The sequence below is a fragment of the Macaca mulatta genome, chromosome 7 (genome assembly GCF_049350105.2).
Source record: "Macaca mulatta isolate MMU2019108-1 chromosome 7, T2T-MMU8v2.0, whole genome shotgun sequence".
NCBI classification, from domain to species: domain Eukaryota; kingdom Metazoa; phylum Chordata; class Mammalia; order Primates; family Cercopithecidae; genus Macaca; species Macaca mulatta.
In genome coordinates this window covers 165,765,288-165,788,788 of record NC_133412.1, presented here as the reverse complement: position 1 = coordinate 165,788,788, position 23,501 = coordinate 165,765,288, and the positions used below count along the sequence as shown (strand labels likewise).

General features: G+C 51.6%; 1 protein-coding gene across 4 annotated transcripts in view; it reads right to left on the bottom strand.

Moving 5' to 3' along the window:
• RIN3 (Ras and Rab interactor 3) overlaps positions 1 to 21,095 on the bottom strand; it is a 183,844-nt gene extending 162,749 nt beyond the window's left edge. For all 4 annotated transcript variants that reach the window (XM_015144395.3, XM_015144397.3, XM_015144396.3 and 1 more), the window contains exon 1: positions 20,918 to 21,095. In XM_015144395.3, coding sequence (XP_014999881.3) covers positions 20,918 to 20,961 — 44 coding nt within the window. In that variant the 5' untranslated portion in view covers positions 20,962 to 21,095. The remainder of the gene's footprint in view (positions 1 to 20,917) is intronic.
• Between the last annotated feature and the right edge of the window lie 2,406 nt (positions 21,096 to 23,501).

The window sequence follows — 23,501 nt, the reverse complement described above, 5'->3', positions numbered from 1 at the left end:
TAGGGATTTGAGAAGACCACCAAAGCCCTCCTGCCTGGCTGCCCCTCGGCTGCCCTGGACCAACTCAGGGAAAGGACCTCTGTCCCTAATGAAGAAACCTATTCCAACCTCTCTTCACTTGTCCATATACTTTATTATTTTTATTATTTTTGAGATTGAGTCTCACTCTGTCACCCAGGCTGGAGTGCAGTGGCACGATCTTGGCTCACTGCAACCTCTGCCTCCCAGGCTCAAGCGATTCTCCTGCCTCAGCCTCCCGAGTAGCTGGGATTACAGGTGCCTGACACCATGCCCAGCTAATTTTTGTGTTTTTAGTAGAGACGGGGTTTCACCGTGATGGCCACGCTGGTTTCGAACTCCTGACCTCAAGTGATCCGCCCATCTCATTCTCCCAAAGTTTTAGGATTATAGGTGTGAGCCACCAGCCCCATTTACTTTCTATGAGCCTAAGATTCCTCATCTGTAAAAAAAGAAAAGAAAAAAAATGACATGACTCATAGGATATAATTTTTTAAAATGGGGAACATCATTCTCATACCCATAGGGCTGAGATGCTGGGCAGATCAGATACAATCGTTTTGTGGAGGGGTTTTATAAACTCAAGAAGGCTATCCCTTTGGATAGCCACACATACATAAATATATATAAAACAAGCCCAAAGGAACCAAACTGATTCCAAACATTATTTTTTGGCTGGTGGGGTTTTCCTAGCTTCTGGTCTAGCCAGTGCTATCCAATAGAATGTTGTCATTGCTGGAAATTCTCTTAACCTGTATCATCCAGTATGGTCACCACAAGCCATATGTGGTTATTAAGCACTTGAAGTGAGGCTACTGCCACATTTTAAAATAAAATTTTTATTTCCATAAGTTTTTGGGGAACAGTGGTATTTGGTTACCTGAGTAAGTTCTTTAGTAGTGATTTCTGAGATTTTGGTGCACCCATCACCTGAGCGGTATACACTGTACCCAATTTGTAGCCTTTTATTCCTCACTCCCCTCCCTCCCTTTCCCCCAAGTCCCCAGAGTCCATTGTATTATTCTTAGGCCCCAGAGTCCATTGTATTATTCTTAAGCCTTTGCATCCTCATGGCTTAGCTCCCACTTAGGAGTGAGAACATACAATGTTTGGTTTTCCGTTCCTGAGTTACTTCACTTAGAACAATGGTCTCCAGTTCCATCTAGGTTGCTGCGAATGCCATTAATTCGTTTCTTTTTATAGCTGAGTAATATTCCATCATATATACAGAGAGAAACCACAATTTCTTTATCTACTTGTTGACTGATAGGCATTTGGGCTAGTTCCATATTTTTGCAATTGTGAATTGTGCTGCTATAAACTTGTGTGTGCAAATACCTTTTTTGTATAACGACTTCTCTTCCTCTGGGTAGATACTCAGTAGTGGAATTGCTGGATCAAATGGTAGTTCTACTTTTCTTTAAGGAATCTGCACACAGTTTTCCATAATGGTTGTGCTACTGCCACATTTTAATTAATTTAACTTGTAAAATAGCTACATGTGACTAGTGGCTATCACACTGAACAATGCAGATCTAGACTTTTCTAAAGTTTACATCTTTTCAGTGTATATGTGAATTCATGTGTTATTTGTGGGATTTGTTTTCAAATAGAAGGAAAAAGGAAATAAAGAGGAAAACTATATGCATGTTGAGTGTTAGTACCTTTGGCCACCACCCTGTTTGGAAAGTTCTTCCAGAAAGCAAATCCAGTCCTGTGCTGTCTGTTGCAGTGTTTGCCGGCCCCTCCTCCTGGGAGCTTCCACGGGAGGCTGGTACATGTCAAGGCCACTTCCTGGACCAGGTCTTTGCCTGAAATGAGCCTCCTGAGTCTCGTCCTCTGCAAGCTCCCTGGCCTTCAAGAGCCTCCCAGCTCCCATGCCCACCTCTCTTTGGCTGCCTTCTCCTGCGCAGTGATGGACTAGGCTGGGAAAGTGAGCAAGAGGGCAGGAGGCTCAGACGGCTCTGCGGAGACCACCCCTGCTCTAGGAGCACCTGCAACCTGTGGCAGCCCACACGTTCCACCGTGGCCCTGTGACCCCTGCCTCTGTCCTGCCTGCTGCTTACTCAGCAGTTCCTCATCATCTGGGATTGAGTTGGGGACATTAGGGAGGAGATGGCAGCCTCCCCCTCTCCTGCTGAGGCTGAGGAGGGAGAGGGGAGGAGTTGTACCATGGTAGACACGACTTCCCCCAGAAGGGGAGACAAGGAGCCTGGGTGCCCTGCCTTCCACTCTGAGGCTGGCCTTTCAGTGTCTAAAATGGCATGACCCCGTAGGATTAGCTGTGAGGACCAGAAGGACGAAGGCATCTAGATCTTAACAATGGCTCAGTAAAGAGTGGCTGTGGACATTACTCATCCTGGGCAGCTGTGGGTGGTGCAGAAAGCACTGTATCCTGGAAAGGTAGCTGGGGTCTATTCTAGCCTGTTGCTGTTAGCTTGCTGTGTGACCTTAACCAAGTCTCCCTCCCTCTCTGAGCCTAGGTTCTCTTAGCAGTAAGATAAGAGAAGAGAGTCACGCCTGTAATCCCAGCACTTCGGGAGGCCAAAGCGGGTGGATCACTTGAGGTCAAGAGTTCAAGAATAGCCCAGCCAACATGGTGAAACCTCATCTCTACTAAAAATACAAAAATGAGCCAGGCATAGTGGCATGTGCCTGCAGTCCCAGCTACTCAGCAGGCTGAGGCAGGAGAATTGCTTGAACCTGGGAGGCAGAGGTTGCAGTGAGCCGAGATTGCGCCATTGCACTCCAGCCTGGGCAACAGAGTGAGATTCGGTCTCAAAAAAAAAAAAAAAAAAAAAGATAAGAGAAGGGAAACTTGCCTCCACTTACTTCATGGGCTTACTCGGGGGAGGGGTTTAAAATAACTAGAGGGGGCAGGAGATGTGCTTTGGCAGAGTGAACCACTATTTCTACACTAGGGAGGAGATCAGAAGACACTGTTGATTCTCCATAGCTGCCCTTCCACAGGCAGTGCCAGTGTTGTGAGGGTGCAGGCCAAGGACAGCAGCCCTAACACGCCTGTTGCAGGAAACTACATCAGTGTCATATTACTCCCACCCCCTGGTGACACTGAGTCACCCTGCAACCCACCTAACAGTTGCTGTGACCACATTTCCTCTGCTGGGGAATAAGCGTGTCATGTACCCACCCCAGGCAGACTACAGTCCTGACGCTTCTTGACAGGGGCTACCTGCCAGGCCCAGGCGCCCTTGCAAAGCCAAGTGGATTCGGCACCCCCAGCTAGAAATTCCACCACCAGGTTTTTGTTCCCTGTTAACATATATGTCCACCTGCCCCCATCAGATTTTAAAGAGTGCAAAGTCCCTTGTGCTAAGGAATGAAGTCACTGTGGGTGAGTTTTCAAGAGTGAGAGGTTAGAAGAAGCTGAGGACACTGGCTGTCATAGACTGGATGTTCGTGTCCCCTGAGAGGATCGGATGTCAACATATACATTTTGGGGGGACACAGATATTCCATCTATGACAGGGTTTGGTGTCTAGTGACTGGGCCTCGCCAGACACAGAATCTGCTGCTGCCTTCATCTTGGACTTCCCAGCCTCCAGAGCCACTGTTTGTAAGCCACCCCATCTGTGGTATTTTGTTACAGTAGCCCAAGCTGACGAAGACACTGGTGAATTAACTTTGGGGACAATAGGGAGGCAATGAGGAGGTAAGATGTTTCAAGGAGGAGTCCTGAGGCATGACAGGCACACCCATCCCACCCAGGTTACAATGACCCCCAAAGGCTCCAAGGACAGTGACTATAGGGTGGGACTTTGCCAGTAGATGACAAGAGAGAGACCGGTGGGTGGGGCTGGGTGCACCTTTATGCGCCTCCCAGGTTCTTCACCTGGGTTGTCCACATAGGACCAACCTGGGGAGAGGATGGGGAGGTCATCCCCTCAGTGGGGCTTGGAAGGCTGCAGAGGTTCTGGCGGCATCCCTTCCAGGATCCAGGCACACTTGGATGTAGAAAGGGCAGTAGGGTCCCAGAACCTTGGGATAAAGCACAGAGATGCAGGGAGTTCAGGGGCTAGGGCAGAGGTTCTGGACTCAGAGAAACCTGGGTTCAGGTGGCTGAATCCACTGAGAAGTGGCCACAGCTCTGCTATAGTTAAGAGCTTTGATTAAGTCACTTGCTGTGTCTCAGTTTCCTTGCCTGTAAACTGGGCATTGCAGTCTGAGCTTCAGGGGGCTATGACTATTAACTGATTTAAAAAACAAAACAAAACAAAACAAACCTCAACCCTGAGTAAGTGCTCAAGACATAATTGCTGTGATTATTAGTGTCAAATCTGTGAAAGTCAAAAACCCCTGCTTTTTATTTGCCTTTATTGATACACTACTCCCTACAAGAGTCTTCCTGTTAGAAGCACAGAAAATAAAATATTAGCATTGACCACTACCTTTCTTGGAAACTGTCCTTTCCAACCCTTCAATGTCACTGAAGGTGAGAGGGGACCAAGGCCCCAAGATTGGAGGGATAGTGCATATCCCAAGAATTTGTGCATTTTCAAGAAAGACCATAGCTAAGACTGGGCACTTCTTAAGCCAGAGGCATGAGCTGCTGATGGTAGAAGTGTGCACAGTGCATGGGAGAGGTTAGGGGCAGATTTATCTACATGAGGTAGATACAGTTGATTCTCATCATTCATGGTGGTTTTGTTTTATAAGGTCACCATGAACACTGAGCGAATGCTGAATCGTTGCTCCTAGGGGAAATACAAGGTTAGGTTCCTACGAGCCTCTGGTCACAACATTTTTATCAACCAATCAACACATAACCTTGTTTTATGTGCATCTCTGTTGAAGGGCACCTTATTGTATATATAATCTTGATTCACTGACACTAAACTCACACAACAGAACTAACTCATGCCTGAATAAAGCTTATCTAACACACATGTTTTCTCTGTAAGACACATCACAGCCTTCTTTCATTTAGGAACATGAAGCAGCCCTTGAACACTATGTGTTGGAGCCTAAAAAGTGAAACCACCAAAAAAAGCATGAAAATGAGAAAACATGACACAAAATAGACCTTGACAAAGACACTTGCTTGCAGCACGGGAGCTGAAGGAAAACAGGGTTGCTCTGTTCAACCTCAGCTGGGAATGTGCCCGTCGGACAACTCGAATATTTCATCACTTGGCCTATGTCCTTGAATGGCTTCAAAAGTATTGATCTGGGGCTTACAAATGCATTTTAGCAAGTAGGCTGATTTGCAAATACAGAATCTGTGAACAATGAGAATTGACTGTAAGCATCCCTTTGTTAGGCTGGTATCAATCATAGACAACCTGGACATGAACCCTATCTCAGAGCAGGGGGATCTCCACCAGCCAGCCTGGATTCTGGGGACTGCTGTGACATTTGAACCAGGACCCACTACAGCTCCCTCCTTGGAGCCCAGGCCAGGCACCAGCTCACCATGGGCCGTGTAGCTCAGAGGCTGCTGGACCACCATCTCCATCAGCTTCCATCGGAGGCAGAGGACAAATTTGGGAGGAAAAGGGGCTATTTGTGGCAGGTGCACGGGGAGTCTCTGTCAGCCCCAAAACTGGAGTGTGTCCCATGAATTGCTCACCGAGGCCTCTCCCCATCATGTCATGCACATATTATGAGGCTGTACATTTTCGTGCCTACTGTGAAGTGCCTACTGTGCACAGGCTGCTGTGCCACACACTGCTCATACATCACCCGGGACACAGTGCAGCCCTGTATCTCCACACTGCGTGAATGGAAGAAGCAATGATCAGAGAGGTCTCACAGTAAGCCAGGGCAGACCTGGCTCTGGGGACCTGCTCCCCAGTTTCTAGATGAGGATGCCATCCATGCCCCCACGGGGTCACAAGAAGCAGTGCAAACTGTGAGTGGAGCGGACAAGGGGGTGTGGAATCAGGGCCCTTCAGAAGACCATGGCTACTACGTTCCTGACTCTGCTCTAGATCCTTACGTATGTCCAGTCATGTAATACACAGCAACTCTGAATTAGAGCCTGTCATTTTACAGATAAGGAAACCAAGGCAGAGAGTGGAACATGAACCCCAGCAGTTTGCTCCTGGGTTCACAGCCCTGACCACCACACAGTACTGTTCTACCACTCAATGTCCACATGTCCAGACAGCTACACCCAGCCACGATGGTCATATCCCTGGGCGGAAGGCGGCAGGAGGGAATAAAGGCGACCTCCCTGCCCCCACAGCGCACACTCATCTCCCGCCAGGCTCCATCCACTTAGCCTCCTCAATACACTCCAGTGAGCCCTCCTGTCCCTGAGCCCACCTTTCCCCTCCTTGGTGCTGAGGCCCTAGTCCAGGCACCAGCCCTGACCTGGACCCCCCAGCAGCCCCCTTCCATGTCCCCCTCCCTGAGCTGCCCCCACGTCCTTCTTCACATAGCAACTCAAATGCAGGCCTGCCAGCGTGGCTCCACTATGAAAAAATCTATATGCAAACATTTGTTAGTGCCTATATTTGTCATCGCCCAAAACTGGAAACAACCCAAACAGGCCTCAGCAGGGAAGGGATAAACACATGAGTAGACTCACACAACAAAATACCCTCAGCAACAAAGAGGAATGGACTCCCGAGTCACACGACAACCCAGGCAGACCCCAAATGCATGCGGCTGAGAAAGAGGCACGTGATGACACACCGTGATTCCATTCACAGGATGTTCTCGAAAGGGCAGAACGTAGGGACAGAGCAGAAACGAGGAGGTCTGGGGAGGAAGAGACCCTGACTACAAAAGGGCCCAGGGGGCTTTTGGAGGGTGATGGAATTTTCTGTCTTGACTGCAGTGGCAGTTGCATGGCTGTCTGTTTGTCAGAACGTGCAGAAACACACACTAAAGAGAGTGAATTTTACTCTGTGTAAATTAGAGTTTGTTACAGGTCCCATCACATCCCCCAAAAAGATAGAGTCCTATAGCACCCCAGAAAGTGACCTTATTTGGAAATAGGTTTGTTGCAGATGTAATGCTAAGATGAGGTCCTGTGGGAATAAGCTGGGCCCTAAATCCAAACCGACTGATGTCCTTATAAGAAAGGGAGAAACAGCCGGGCACGGTGGCTCACACCTGTAATCCCAGCACTTTGGGAGGCCAAGATGGGTGGATCATGAGGTCAGGAGATCGAGACCATCCTGGCTAACATGGTGAAACCCCATCTCTACTAAAAATACAAAAAAACATTAGCCAGGCATGGTGGCAGGTGCCTGTAGTCCCAGCTACTCGGGAGGCTAAGGCAGGAGAATGGCATGAACCCAGTAGGCAGAGCTTGCAGTGAGCCGAGATCGTGCCACTGCACCCCAGCCTGGGCGATGGAGCAAGACTCTGTCTCAAAAAAAAAAAAAAAAAAAAATGATGGAGAGAAACACTGAAAGACACAGAGAGAACACAGCCAGGTGACAATGGAGGCCAAGAATGGAGAGGTACGGCCACGAGCCAAGGGACCCCAGGGATTGCCTGGGCCATCAGAAGCTTGAAGGATCCTTCCAGAAGGCCTTTGGAGGGAGAATGGCTATAACTTGATTTCAGACTTCTGGCCTCCAAGACTTTGAGAGAATAAATTTATATTGTTTTAAGCCACGCAGTTTGTGGCACTTTGTTATGGTAGTCCCAGGAAACTGAGACACAGCTCAGTTTTTATTAATTAATTAATTTATTTATGAGACAGAGTCTTTCTCTGTTGCCAGGCTGGAGTGCAGTGGCACAATCTTGGCTCACTGCAACCTCTGCCTCCCAGGTTCAAGTGATTTTCCTGCCTCAGCCTCCCGAGTAGCTGGAACTACAGGCACATGCCACCACGCCCAGCTAATTTTTGTATTTTTAGTAGAGACAGGGTTTCATCATGTTGGCCAGGATAGTCTCAATCTCTTGACCTCATGATCCACCCGTCTTGTCCTCCCAAAGTGCTGGAATTACAGATGTGAGCCACCGCGCCCGGCCCATTTATTTATTTATTTATTTATTTATTTATTTATTTATTTATTTATTTTGAGACAGGGTCTCACCCTGTCGCTCAGGCTGGAGTGCAGTGGCATGATCTTGGCTCACTGCAACCTCTGCCTCCCGGACTCAACTGATCCTCCCGCATCAGCCTCCCAAGTAGCTGGGACTAGAGGCATGCACCACCACACCCAGCTGATTTTTACAAAAGTTTTAGTAGAGATGGGGTTTCGCCATGTTTCCCAGGCTGGTCTCGAACTCCTGAGCTCAAGTGATCCACCTGCCTCGGCCTCCCAAAGTGCTGGGATTACAGGCATGAGCCACCACGCCCTGGCAATAGCTCAGTTTTTTTAAATGGGGGAAAAATTCCTGCCTATAGTCTCCATTGCCCTCAGGATATGGCCCAAGAGCCTCTGCTGTGTGGTCCCCTCCCCTGTCCATCTAACAGATTGTCAATGACAGGCACATGGAGCCTGCAACAGCCCCTCTACCCCCACCACGAGTTTACCTGGGAAACTCCCAGGCATGGCTTTGCCTGGCTCTCATGCCGCAGGAAAAGTTCCCCTAGATGCCACCCCAGTCTGAGCAGGATGCCCCTCAGCCAGCCGGGGACCCCCGGCACTCCACGGGACCATCCTACACCCTGTGGCTACAGCACTGCATGTCACTCCTGCATCCCCACAAGACTGACGGTCCCTGAGACAAGGACGGGTGATCACATCCTGGCTGGCGTAGTGCCAAGCAGGCCAAAGCAGGGGTCCAGGGCATGGTGCTGCCTGAAAGTCTATGGCTGAGGGGAATTTGGGGGCTTTGGCCCCTCCCAGCACTGTGGCCAGCCCCAACCTGTTCTTGTGGCTGGATCCTCTCCCTTGGCTGCCCACCCTATTTCTCAGATGTTCACAGCTCACAGCCCCTCCACTCCTGGCAGGCCTCCCAGCGGGCTCCATTCCCTCTCCCAGAGGCCCTCTGTTCTGGGCAATTCCCCTTCATCCCTCTCTTTAGCATCAACCCACCATATATTAATTCAGCAAACACTTATCGAGCCCTGCACTAGATCCTCCTTCCCTCCCCTTAAATTCTCGCTCAGCACCAGTGTTCCTGGGGGAGCATTCTGTACCCTACATGGTGCTGACTCGGCAATACCACCCCACACCCTGCCAGGAAGAGCCACTGGCCCTGCTGGCGGGAGCTTACAGTCTAGTGGGGCTACACACAGAATGAGCTGCCACAGGCATTGGGGCGAGCGCCCAGAGTGCTGCCGGCTCTTCTGTGGCTGGGTCCTTGGTAGCCCATAGGGTGCCTCTGCATAAATTAGAAAAGGGTGCTCCTTGATGCCCATGGGTGCAGGCCAGCCCCCACCCCACCCCTACACATACCTGTCGTGACACAAAGCTTGGCAAGAGAATGAAATTTCAGCCCCTACCCAGCTTTGCCTCAGCCAGGAACACATGAGCGGTAAACAACCTGTACCACGGTGTACAGCGGCCCTGCAGGCCTCACACAGCCTGGGAGGCTTCTTGCAAGAGGTAGAGGTGGGCCACTTGCACTTAGGCCCAGAGGCAGAAAAGAGCTCAGCCCCTTCCAGAGGCTAGAGAGGGAGGCGGCTAGTGAAGGCAGATGTGCCCACATTCCGTCTCTGGGGCCTCGTGCCACGGAGCGGCCTGGGTGCCGCACAGAGCCTTGGAGACAGCCTTGGTGGGAGACAGCCCACAGGTCCGGAGACCTTGGGGAAACCACTTCCCCTCTCCGAGCCACCAATTCATCTGTAAGCAGGGGCTGGATGAAGAGTTTCCAGAGTGACACGAAGCTCTGACGCCTGAGGACTGCAGAGCCAGGGCTGGGGCGGCCTTGCCCAGAGGAAACAAGACCCTCACTGTCCTTCAGGCCACTTCAGCGGGCTCTGGCCCAGCTCCTCCAGACAGCCCCCCAGCTAACTCCCAGGCCATTCTTGGGGCCTCTTATGTCCCAGGAGTGGTCTTAGGCTGTTGTTGAGCAGCTCCGGGCAGGCTCTTACAGGCTCAGAAGAGGCCTGTGCTGTCCCTGGAAAGGGGAATTCAAGTCCCAGCCGTTTCAGGACAAACGTTTCCCAAGGCTGGGCAAAGAGGTGAAGTGGCCACTGAAGGCTCCCAGTGGCCAGTGGTCAGCACACACCCAGCTTAACACTCAGCAAGTGCCAAGATACGGCCCAAGAGACCCCAAGACCGTCTCAACAAAGAGACGGTGAATGAATGAGTGACGGCAGCATCCGGCAAGGACGCAGGCATTGTTGAGACTGGGCCCCAGGTCCTTATTTTAGTTTAGTTTTTTGTATGCAGATAGGCTCTCACTCTATCACCCAGGCAGAAGTGCAGTGGTGTGATCATAGCTTACTGTAACCTTGAACTCCAAGGCTCGAGTGATCCCCCTGCCTCAGCCTCCCAAGTAGCTGTGACTACAAGTGCACGCCACCATGCCCAGCTCATTTATAACATTTTCTGTAGAGACTGGGTCTTGCTGTGTTGCCCAGTCTGGTCTTGAATTCCTGGCCTCAAGAGATCCTCCCAGCTCAGCCTCCCAAAGCACTGGGATTACAGGCATGAGCCATTGCACCTGGTCTCCAGGCCTTTCTTGTGCTGGTGTGTCAGGGACACCAACTCTCAGGAGGCGCTGGAGAACACTGGCACGGGGAGGGTTAACCTAAGTGAGTTCTTGGCCTAACGCACAGAACTGAGGTGGAGGAAGAGGCATGGCTGCCTTGATCAGGAAACCTAGCCCTGTCAAAGAACAAGGATTTCAGAGTCAGAGACACAAACCAAAATAAACAGTCTAAAGCTTCTGGCGAAAGCTAAAACTCATAAACACTTAATATGAAAAGAAAAAATGTTTGCAATCTAGTCCTTGAAACAAGAGCCTTAGTGGGTGCAAAGCTGCCTTTCCTCTCTCCTCCCTCTTCCTCATTCTTGCCTCTACTAGGAAATGGGGACTTGCAGGTCGCCCTGCAAGGCAGCTGAGTACTTCGGGCATATAATCTGGTGCTACGTGACAGAGATAGAAAGCTCTTTGTGTTCATTAGAACTAAGCTTGTAAGTGATAGAAAATCTAAAATAAGAAATTAAAATAAGCAAGATAGTATGGCTGGGCACGGTGGCTCATGCCTGTAATCCCAGCACTTTGGGAGGCCGGGATAGGTGGATCACCTGAGGATAGGAGTTCAAGACCAGCCTGGCCAACATGGTGAAACGCCGTCTCTACTAGAAATAAAAAAATGAGCCAGGAGTGGCGGCAGGCACCTGTAATCCCAACTACTGGAGAGGCTGAGGCAGGAGAATCACTTGAACCTGGGAGGCAGAGGTTGCAGTAAGCCGAGATCACCACTGCACTCCAGCCTGGGGGACAAGAGCAAAACTACATCTAAAAAATAAATAAATAAATAAACAAACAAACAAACAAGATAGTACGTATTCTTCTCATAAAAAAACTGGTAAGCACTCTGTAGCTGGGATGATGGTCTAACATGTTTAGGACCCTTACTGTAATGTATTGTTGTTCTATCCTGCATAGCTTCCATGCTTAAGTGTGCCTCAGAATCCAAGATGGCTGCTTCAACTCCAGCCATCACGTCTGCATTTCAGGCAACAGGAAAGAGGAAAGGAGAGAAGGACACTCCACTTAAGGGGTTTTCCAAGCAGATTATACTCCCCACTTATATCTCACTGTCCTGAACTTAGTCATATGGCCACACCTAGCTGCAAGAAAATTGGAAAATGTTCAGCTAAAACTTACACCTAGCAAAAATTCAGGGGCCAATCAGCAGGCTCTGCTTCACTCCTGGACTCAAAGGCTCCAGGATGGTGACAGATCTCAAGAAAATGGTCCCTAAACCCTAGACCCACGGAAGTTTTCAGGAGCTTCATTTAAAACAGAGGGGACTTGGAAAGAAGTCAAGATAGGCACATGAAATAACTCTGACCATTAAAATGATCATAATTTGATGAGACCATCGAAGATGGCAGGTAGGCAACATAGGTCCACCACACAGCACGTAGCAATGTGTACCAGAGGTAACACTCAGTGAAAAAAGAACACAAGTTAACACGTACTTGCACCGGGTGCAGACTCAGATAAAAATGTTTGATGCTTTAAATTTCCCTATTTTGGGTATGTCTGTGTATGAACTTTTAAAGTCTATAATACATTTTTTGGAAAATCAATAGCATGTGCGCGCGCGCACACACACATACACACACCACATACATACAGGTAAGAGTCCCCCACTGGTCTCACAACCCAGAGTCAAGAACATCATCATCTCAGGTAACCCTGGCAACAACAGTGGGCGATAGAGATCGACTTTTGCCAGACAGAGGAAGGGGAAGAAGGTGCTCTGGCAGGTTCCGTTTCAGTGTCTTGCCCGGAAGAACAAAACTGTGGTCTTCACCACCATGGTAAAAGTCAAACTTGCCCACCCATAGCCAAGGGGGCCCCAACCACCTTTCCAGGCCCATCACACATGGAATCTTCTCCCTGCCCCCACCCCAGATTCTTAGGGCTGCCACAAACAACATGTCCTTTCCCACTCAGTGCGTTTCTCCTATCTGCAATACGCTTCTCTGCATATGCTTGATTTCAGTGGTTAAAATCCTGCATATCCTGCATATCCAATTCAAATGCCACCTCTGTCAGGGAGTCCTCCCTACTCACTCTGCACAGCCAACTGTAACAGAACCTCGGCAGCTTTTTATACAGTACCCTGTGCTTTAAATACGCACATATTTCTCTTACTTTCTGTGTTAGACCAGTTTGTGTCACTATAAAGGAATACCTGAGGCTGGGTAATTTATAAAGAAAAGAGGTTTATTGGCAGGCTCGGTAGCTCACACCTGTAATCCCAGCACTTTGGGAGGCCGAGGCGGGCAGATCACAAGGTCAGGAGATCGAGACCATTCTTCCTAACATGGTGAAACCCCGTCTCTACTAAAAATACAAAAAATTAGCCAGGTGTGGTGGCAGGCACCTGTAGTCCCAGCTACTTGGAAGGCTGAGGCAGGAGAATGGCGTGAACCTGGGAGGCGGAGCTTGCAGTGAGCTGAGATCGCACCACTGCACTTTAGCCTGGGTGACAGAGCGAGACTCTATCTCAAAAAAAAAAAAAAAAAGAAAAAAGAAAAGAAAAGAGGTTTATTTTGGCTCATGGTTCTGCAGGCTGTATGAGAAGTATGGTGCCAGCATCCACTCCTGGTGAGGTCTCAGGAAGCCTCCAATAATGGTGGAAGGGGAAGAGGGAGCAGGTGTGTCACATGGCAAGACAGAGCAAGAGGGAGAGAGCAGGGAGGTACAAGGCTCTTTTAAACAACCAGATCTCATGTGAACTGAGAACTCACTCATTACTGTGAGGATGGCACCAAGTCATTCATGATGGATCTGCCCCCATGACCCAAACACCTCCCACCAGGCCCCACCTCCAACACTCAGGATCACATTTCAACATGAGATTTGGAGGGGACAAACATCCAAATCAAATCATTTTCCTTAGTAGATAAACTGGAAACTCCTAGGTGTTCAGGTGTTCAGTCAATAGGTGGATTGATGGATGGAAGGATGGAAGGGTAGGTGTGTGGGTGGATGGATGGATGGATGGATAAATGGATGGATAGAAGGGTGGGAGGGTTGATAGGTTGATGGGTGGATAGGTAGATGGATGGATGGATGAAGGGTAGGTTGGTTGGTGGGTGGGTTTGTGGGTGGATGGATGGAAGGGTGGGTGGGTGGATAGGTGGATGGGTGGATAAGTAGATGGATGGATGGATGGATGGTGAATAGAATGGATAGGTGGATGTCTGGATGATGATTAGGAGGATGGGTGAAGATAAATGAGAAGACATCCATTGTGAGAAGAATCCTTGAATATATTTTAGATGGATGCTCTGTCAAAAATGTCAAGAACAGAAAGAAGCAAGGATAATAAATGCTGTCACCAGGTGCCATCGGTAGACAGATAAGTCCTTGCTTTGAACTGCTACATCCCTAGAGAAATTTACATTATCAGTCTGTGACATTGACTGAGATTAAGGAAGCTGGGAACACGGAGGTTGGGGAAAAGGTCCCTGGTGACTTCTTTCTTGACAGCTTGTTCCCTTTAGCCAGAGATCATCAGATTGTGAATTTCAGATGCAAAGCCCTTTATTTCTTCAGTCCATGGAGGCGGATGAAGAAGCACACGTATTGACCCACAGAACGATTTAGCTCTGGGAAGCTTTGGAGGAGGGGAAGGCTTCTCTGCTACTGTTGGGGTGCCATCTGTCCACCCCTCTCTCCAGCTTGTCTTTCAGAAAACAGGTTTTCGCATCAGTCCCTGACACCCCGTGTTGAACGTCAGTCGGGAGGTAAGGTGGCGTTTAGCATCTCTTAACTAGGGAATAAAAAGTTCTCAGCTTTGATAAAGACCTCAGATTCAGGGGCAAAATGGAGGCCACCTTCTAGGAGAGCCCCCCTTAGGGCAGCCCCTCAAGGATGGGCCCCACTCCCACACCCCTCTACTGGAATCCTTGCTTCCCCACAGCTCCAGGCCTGTGTGCAGAGCCAGGCTCTGGGGCTCTCTCAGTCCCAGAAGGTGGGGATGCAAGAACCATTACCCCATAGGATGTGGCCTGAGTGTGTGCTGTCACATCAAATACAGACAACAGGCCTTGACCACAACCACGGCCTAGGCCATTTCTGCTAAAAAGAGAACCGACATTTCATTGCAGGCTCGTTCATTCCATTAAACGTGTACTGGTTGAGATGGGGGCACCCCTGGGTATTACTGAGGTCAAATTGGGGCAGGGGGCTCTGCAGCCATGTTCAAAGCTTCTGACCATCAGCACTGTTTCTGCTTTGGAGGCAGCCCCTCCAACCCCTACCCCCGCGGAGAGGAGACATGCCAAGGCCACACAGAGGCCCTACTGGCAGAAAAGTGAGAGGAGAGGACACGGTTGTGGCTTCCAGATTCTTCTATAAATGCTGATGCCACACAGATAGTAAGGCCTTCCCACTGCCCTGTGGATGCCAGTGTGAGGGAAGGCCTCCCGTGTACCCATCACTCCTCCCTTCTCCATCAAGGCCACGCTGGCAGGAGGGAGGGACTGGCTTCACTGTACTACACTGTGTGTGGGGAGGGAGGCACACAGCACCAGGGCTGCCCTCACCTGCACAGGGACGTGTTGGCTATCTCTGGGCAGCCCTGGGCAGGAAGCCTGAGGCCTGGCAGAGAGCTCCCTCAGCCTGGCACCTGCCTCAACCTCCCTTGGTAGGGCCGCCCCTCAGACTCCAACCCTGACAGGGACAGTTTCACAGACGACCTCTAAACAGCCAGGCCCCCCACCCCCAGCTGCCTGTGATCTCCTCAGCACCTCCACAGCTCCCACAGCCGATGGCCAGGCAGGCTCCACCTCACCGGCCCAGCCACCCTCGAGAGGCTACTCCAGCTCTCCAGGGCTCCCCGCCTGAGAAACCTTCCCAGCTTACTGTCCACTTGGCAAGAAGCCATGGGTCCTGCCCCAAAGTGGGCTCCCAAAACCAAATGTACTTTTTTCAAGATGTTTTTCAAAATAAAACCACAGCAATAGCAAAAAGAAAATGAAAAACCATTTCCTTCCAGGTAGCTTGGTCAGGGTAATGAGCCAGAAGTCTCCTGGATGGGTCTTCATTTCTCATGAAAGTGCCTGCATGTTCCATGGGCCACTTCAGGTCCAATGGGCACTTCGATCCCCTGAACGCTATTATTCTAGGACACCAGCTTCTGCTGCCTGCTAGCTGGTAACTCGGGTAGCCGCTGACTGTCAGAGCAAGCAGGGACCTTGACAACATGGAGCTCTTTTCTCAGATGGGAAAATGAGGTCCAGAGAGAACGGAGTGGCTTCCTAGAATAAAATCCTAAAACACTAGAGGAGACAGGACCCCAGATTCTCTAGCCCTACTGATGACCTACAACATGCAAGTCCCCACGCCTCTTCCAAACCAGCAAAGGACAGTTCTGCCTAAGAAAAGACATGTTGGCAGCCGTGGCTGACGCTGATGCTGACCCCTGCCCCCAACACACACACACAGACCCCACCAACACACACACACAGAGCACACACACACACAGGCCACCCTTATTTTCCTAGTTTCTCAGTGGTCCAGAGACCTGCATTTGGAACCCACTGGCACCCCAGGGCTCCCCCAAGTCTGTACACCAAGCTATTCTCCATTCTTCCAGCTGAGATACAGTATCCAGGGCTGGCCTCTCCTTCCCCCATCCTTTCTCCCTGACAAGTATCAGGAGCACAGCTGGGGAGGATAAAATTAGGTGAGTCGGGGCCAAGCAGGGTCCCTACTTAATTACCTGGGTGGCCTCCTCTTTCCAGACTTGGAGAGGAGTGTGGTAGCCTTGTGGTGGGGGTCACCAGCTGCTGCAGAATGGAGTTGGGCTCCGAGTCCCCAAGCCCTGGGTCTCCCCCTACTTAGCCCCACCCTGTGATCTGGGTCACCTTGTAAACACCTCCAGAAATTCAGGGGCTCCAGGGACACAAAAGATAAGGCTGTGCAGCCTTCAATCAGTGTATCGTTGGCCTCAAGCATTTGTTGAGTGCCAAGTGCGTGTAGGACACAAGGATATGGAACAAAAAGACCTGACCCCTTTCTTTGGAAGTTTGTAACTGAAGTAGGAAGTCATAAGATTAAAGAGGTTTTGGCTTCTTTCAAATTGCTAGGCAAACATGCGGTTCATGTGAAAAAGGCTATGAATATTCAAAAGGCAGGAATCTCTGTGAGCTGGCACGGATGGAAGGCTGCATGGAAGAGGTGAGCCCTGTAAAAAGGGCAGAAAGAACCTCACGGGCAAAGGCACAAGACCACAGACCAGCTCGGCACGTTGGGGAGGACAGGAGACATGAAGCTGTGCACCGGCTTCCAGCAGGGCTGGGCTGCGGCACGGAGGGCAGGACTTTCTTGAGGGACCTTTTAAATAGGACAGCATGTCACCTGAGGGCAATTAGGGGGCTACTGGGGGACACACCACTTTCCCTGCCCGGCCTGAGAGTCCCTCTAGATTGATAGGCAACAAGCAAACCACGAGAAGGGCCCATTGTGGGGTAGGATGGAGGGGGAGATCCAGTTTGGTAAAGTCATTAAAGCTGTGACTTTCATTTTTGGCTCCAATCTTGGGGGAAAATATCCATGTTTCAGACACTCCTGGCGGGCAGGAGAAGTTCGACTTCCTGGTTCTCAGAATAAATGCTGGTTCGGGGCAATGGTTGTATCAACAGGACATTCTGGAGTTGTCCATTAGAGCAGCACCAACCAATTACTCAATAACAAGATGATAACACATGGCCCTCCACTCTCTTCTAAAGGTTACTCCCTAATAGGATCAGAGAGCAGGGGGCCAACAGGAAGTTAAGAGGCCTTGGGCGTCATTTACCCCATGTTAAGGCTCTTTCTGAACACACAGATGCCCCCCAATCCCCTAGATGACCCAGGCCCCCCAAGGATGGGGTTCTGTGGGCAGACCTCTTTATACTTTTGCCCCTCTTCTGTCAATCTCTCCCCAGCCAAAATTTGTCTTCCGTTTCCTCAACCCCTGTTATCTGATAACAGTCACTTTGTAAAGCAATGTGTGTCATGCACTTCTGGGTTTTGAAGGGTGCACTCCCCGCCCCACAAGCCCCTCCACCACACTTCCCCCCGCCCAAGCCTTTGCTCAGGCACTCCCCTCCCCAAGCTGCCTCCCCTCTTCCTTGCTGCCCACCCAACTGTGCTCACTCATCACTACCTAGATGACACAGCTTGCCATGTCTTGCCATGACAGGTGGAATCTTCCAGGGGGTCACAGAGACAGAGTTTGTGGCCATCTGTCACCCATTCTTTCCCTGTCTCTGCTCTGGCAAGGGACTGGGAGGCAACACAGACCACCTCAGACTCCTGTCTCCAAAATGGAGCTCCAGGGAGGCCTAAGGGGATGGTGAAGGATCTGGGTGTCCTCCTTCAAATATCACACCTCTCTCTGCTTCCAGCTGAGATAAGTTCCTGGTATGTTTCCAGTTTTGATTTCTGTATCTCCTGGGTTCAAAGGCAGGAGCCCTGGGGCATTTTAAGCTTTTCACACTTGCTGCTTCAGTGAAGATCACGGATCAGGGACCCAGAGCCAGGATAGAGGGGCACCAAGGGGGTAGGGGAGATGAGGAGGGCCTCAGGGATAAATGTGCTGCAACTCCTTCATCCCAAGGGGACCCTGCACCCCCAGACCCTTGCACTCCCTGCTGCTTCTCAGAGGATGTGCTGGGGCTTCTCGCCGGGTGGGGGCAGGAGTGCAGGCTTGAGCTGGTGAAGTGACCCTTTGCTCTTGTGCACCAGAGCCTCTGTTGGGATCTGGCAAGGGCTAGGTCTCCTAAGTGCCAGTCAGGACCTCCAGGAACATTAGCTCTTTGAATCCAGGAAGCCAAGGTCAAGGGACAGAGCTGGAGCTGCGAGCTCACACCCTGAATCCATCACTGGCCCTGCTCTAGGTGGGTCCCACCCAGAAGAGCCCCCTGTCTCAACCTGGACTGGGTAAGGGGCTCCTCTTTAGGGCTCTAGCAGGACCCTTGCATTAGATCAGGCCAAGGCTCAGGAGCCGTGAGTTACCACCACCACCCCCAATACCAGGGAGCCCATTTCCCCTTTCTGAGTCTCCGGTTCCTCATTGTTGAATTAGGGGATCGATTAGGTCAGTGACAGCCACATTTTTTCCGGCAGTGGAATCCTTTTCCAAATGAAATCTTAAGCAGACCTTTAACATGGCAAAGATGTGAAAAGGTGACCGGTCTACTTGCCATGGTGGGTCTGCACGGGGCTGCCTGCTAGGTCTCTCCCTACCCCCTGAAAGCTACTGGCCTGAGTGGACTCTGAGAACCCACTCTCAGCAGACTACACACAGTTCGGCATCTGTCCCTGGAGCACTGGACCCCGGGCAGACAGAGCCCCACCAGAGTCATCCTCCACTCCTCTTTCCCTCCAATCCACCAGCAAATCCTCTACCCTTCAAAGCCCTTCCAACCCAAAAGGTCCTCCAAAACAAAGCCATGTTTTTAGCAACAAACCAATATTCATATAGCGCTAGAATGTACCAAGCACAGTTCTAAGCAGGCCTGAACAGATGGGCTTCCCCTAAGCTGCCTGGGGGCAGCTGCTTAGCTATGAACTCAGCCAGTCCATGAAACAATTCTACGTGGTGTGTGTTGCTAGTACCCCCAGTTTACAGGTGAGGCAGGGGCCGGGTCACTTGTCTGAGGTTACACAGTTGGCAAATGGAGGGATCATACCTAACAAATGATAATAATGGTGATAATTATGATTAAGGGTTTACCCTATAGGCTAATGCATTCAACCCTTTCTGTGCATTTAGTCCTCAGAACAACTCTAAGGGGTAGTTACTATTATTTATCATTTTATTGATAAGTGAACCGAGATACAGAGAGTTTAAATAACTGACCCAGTAATGAACAAAAAAAGACAAGAGGAAGTGGGTCACACCAGATCATCTCTGGGGAAAATGAGAAGTCGGTGAGGTCAGCATCCCTGGCCCCTCACCTCCTCTTCCTCCCTGAGAAACTCCTCTCCGGCTTCACCCTGCCATCTTGGGTGTGGCAGATACTTGCAAGTGGGTGTGAGGGTGAGGGGGGTTCTTCCCCAACGAATTCCCAGTTCCTCCCACCGGACGGCATTTGTCTTTGCAGAGAAACCAGCATCCAGAATTTCAGGGCTGGCAGGAGGGAGGGAGAAGAAGGGAGACGTTCAGATCTAGATGAGCTTAAGGCCCCCTCGCAGTCTCTCCCAGCTGAGTGGGAGCCCGTCACCTCCAGCTGTCCCCCGATTCAGGACTGCACAAGATCCGCCCAACTCTCCTGTTTCACAGAGCAGAGAACTGAGGGCCTGGGAGATGAGGTCACACGGCCAGGCCAGGGAGCGGCAGGGTGTCCATCAGAGAAGTAGGCCCGGGACTTTTAAACCAAAAAGCTGGGGATGGCTTCCCCAGACGCGCTCCTGGGCACCCAGAGATAGGCTTTCCCCGGGAATCCGCCTCCGACCTGGCGTCTCTACAACACCTGAAGCTTCTCAGGACGCCCTCTGAGCTGGGCAAGGCGAGAAGACTTTCTCTCAGAGCCCAGCCCCGAGCAATGCCCGAGCTCGCGAGGTGGGGCTGGGGGCGACAAGGAGGCAGAGCGGGGACTTAGCCACCAGGGACTCCTCTCCAAGTCAGTTCCCAAACTGTTCGGCGTCATGCATTCCACGCTGCGCCTTCTCCCTCGGGATCCCACAGCCCGCGCGCAGCCCGTGCGCCCTGGACCCTACCCAAGCACCAGGCTCGGCCACGGCCGGTGCGAAGGTCACTGTCTATGGCCAGGACAGAGGGGCGGGGGAAAAGGGCCCAGTGGACCCTCGGTCCAGGAGGGCCGGTCAGTTGTTGGGCCGCGGCGCCCAAAGTTGCAGGGGTCCGGGTCTCCGACCCCACGCCCGGCCGGGCTCCAGTACCCGAGGGCGCGCGCTGGGACTCGCAGAGCGGCGGGTGCAGCAGGCTGGCGGGGCCGGGACAGCGAATTTGTTTGCAAAGTTCAGGCGGGGCAGAAGCCGGGGAGGTGGCCGCGTCCACGCGGGCAGCCCTGGCTCTGACAGGTAGAGACGCACTCCCTCGTAATCCGTCCACCAGCAGCCTAAAGTGTGCACTGGGTTCCCAGTGAAATGCCTGGCCTTGAAAGTTTAGCCGAGTCGTCGGGTCCAGCGGAGTCACCAGGGCCGCCCCCTGCCCCGCAGAACCGGGATCTGGCCTCGGCCACGGTGGGGGTCCCGTCTCAGCCCGACACCCCCGAGGTCTCGCGCCCGGAGGACTCTCGGGGACAAGAAGTGGAGTGGGGCGGCCAGGATGGGGGCCGTGGAGACCGCAAGGGAGGAGTGGGCGGCTGCCCGGACTTACCCCGTGGGGTCCCCGCGCGCGGGCGCCCCGGCGTGTCGGATCATGCCGCCGGCAGCTCCGGGACGGGGAACGGAGGAGCTCAGGCGCCGGGCCGAGCGGAACGCGGAGTCCCGGGCGCCCGCATGTCCCTGGCTCTGGCCCTCGGGAAGGGCCGGGCCGCAGCTGCCGCCGCGCTCTGGGGCGCTCGCTCCCTTCTACTTCCTGTATCGGAGCGAGCGGGGCTTTCAGGAAGAGGCTGGCCTTGGTGGTCAAGGGTTTTTTTGTCAAAAGCCATTCGGCAGCGGCTCGCGGCCCAGAGCCCCCTGGGGCACACCGAGGACCCCGCGGCCGCGCCCCCGGGGCCGGGCCTGGGGGCGGGGGGTGCCGGGGCCGAGGCGCCGCGCGGGCGCCCAGCTTCGGGGTGCCGCCTCCGCGGGCTGGGGCTGGGGCGCGGGAGGTCCGCGGGGCTTCGGAGAGGGAAACTTAGAGGAAAGTCTTCCACTCGGCGTGGGGCCGCGGGGGAAGGAAGACGGCCTCCGCTTGTGCCAGTGCCGACCGCAGGCCGGCAGGTGGGGAGGCCCAGAGCTGGCGGGGAGTTCGCCCCACACGGAGCCACAGCCTTGCCCAAGGGAGCCTGGAAATCGTTCAAGGGCAGCCTCAGACCAGAGCCAGGGCGCCTCCTCCACATTCCTGACAGATCTGCACGCGCCTCCTCTTGGATGCTTCCCGTGACAAGGAGCTCACTCCTCAACAAGGCGGGCTGCTCATCCACCAAGCCTGGCGTCTAATTCACCTGTGCCGGGTACCGCAGATGGAGAACACCGGCCAGCTTACACAAATGCAAGATCCACAGCAACCCCAGGTGGGACCGTGAGGCCTCTCCTCTAAGTCCCTGGGTGCTCAAAAATGCCTCCCAAGCCCAGTCTTTTCCCAGAGCATTTCCCAGAGTGACCGAGCAGGACTGGACCCTATTAGGTCACCTCAGTCTCATGCAGGATTTCTTTACCTGGCCACTACTGACATTTGGGGCCGGCTAATGCTTTGTTATTGGGGTTGCCTTCTGCACTGCAGGAGGTTTAACGCTATCCATGGCCTCTCCATGATCCATAAATACCCATAGCATCAGCCTCTCTCTGTAACGACCAGAAATGTCTCTAGATATCACAAGTGTCCTCCGGGGGCAAAATCTTCCAGATCTAATACCTTCCTTTTAGAGATAAGGAAACTGAGGCCTAGAGAGTGGAGGTGACTTGCCCAAGGCCACATGGCAAGTGAGGACCAGACAGTACTGAGCCCAGGGCTCTGGTGAAAAGATCCTCAGGCCTCTCTGCCCTGCTGCTCTCTCCTCACACCCTCCTCTCCCATCTTCCCTGGATTTCCACCAAATCAGCCTGCCAGAAGTTAGAAAGAAAAGAATCCACATCTGAGCATACACGAAAAGTCCAGCCTCCCCCGTGGGATGTAAAATGGTGCAGCCACTTAGGAAAAGAGTCTGGCAGTTACTCAAAAAGTTAAACATCAAGTTAAGCATATGGCTCAGTAATTGCATTCCTAGTTATGTAGCCAAGAAAAATGAAAACATGTTCATGCAAAAACTTATACATGAGTGTTCATAGTAGTATTGTTCATACTAGCCAAAAGATGGAAACAATCTAATGTCATCAGTTGACAAATGTATAAACACAATGTGGTACATCCATACAGTGGAATATTATTAGGCCATGAAAAGGAATGAAGTACTGACACATGCTACACCATGCATAAACCTCAAAAACATTATGCTCATTGAAAAAAGCTGGTCACGAAGGACCACATTCCATTTATATGAAATGTCCAGTATAGGCAAGTCCAGAGAGACAGAAAGTACTCTAGTGGTTGTCAGAGGCTGGGGGAACAGCCATGAGGAATGACTGCTAAGAGTTATGGGGTGATGAAAATGTTCTAAAATTGATTGTAGTGATGGTTGTACAACTCTGGCTACAGTAAAAACCATTGAATTGTATGCTGTAAGTGGGGGAATTGTACAGTATATAAATTATATTTCAATAAAGCTGTTATTTTTTTTAAAGGGGGAAAAAGTACAGCCTCCAGGAGGCCACCCTGACTGCTCCAGCTCATACCCCTTTCCCCTCTGCCCAGATTCCTACAGGTTCCCTTCGTTAGGTCATAACCACCCCCCACTGACTTTCCTCTCCTCCAGAGGCTAAATTATTTCCTCCTGGATGGGAATGAGTCATCTTCTCCACCATCTCCCTCAACAGGGCTGAACATGTTTCCAAGGATTTCAAAGCCCTGTTTGAAAACATGGGCTTTGAGGACAGACCCATGCGGCTTCTGGGTGGCCTTGAGCAAGTCTCTTCCCAAAGGCTCATCTTGCTCATCTATAAGCAATGAGTACAAATGAGATGGACAAGAAGACCCCTGCCTCCAGGGCCCCATTATTATTCCTTAGTTGTTTCTAAAACAAGTCTGCAGGCCACTCTCAGGCCTCCCTGGACCCCAGGGAAGCGGTCTATATAACTACTGCACCTAGAACAATCCTTCATCCCTGCCCAGGCTGATCTGAAAGGTTTCCTTCAGCTCCCTGGACCACTGCTGGGAAACG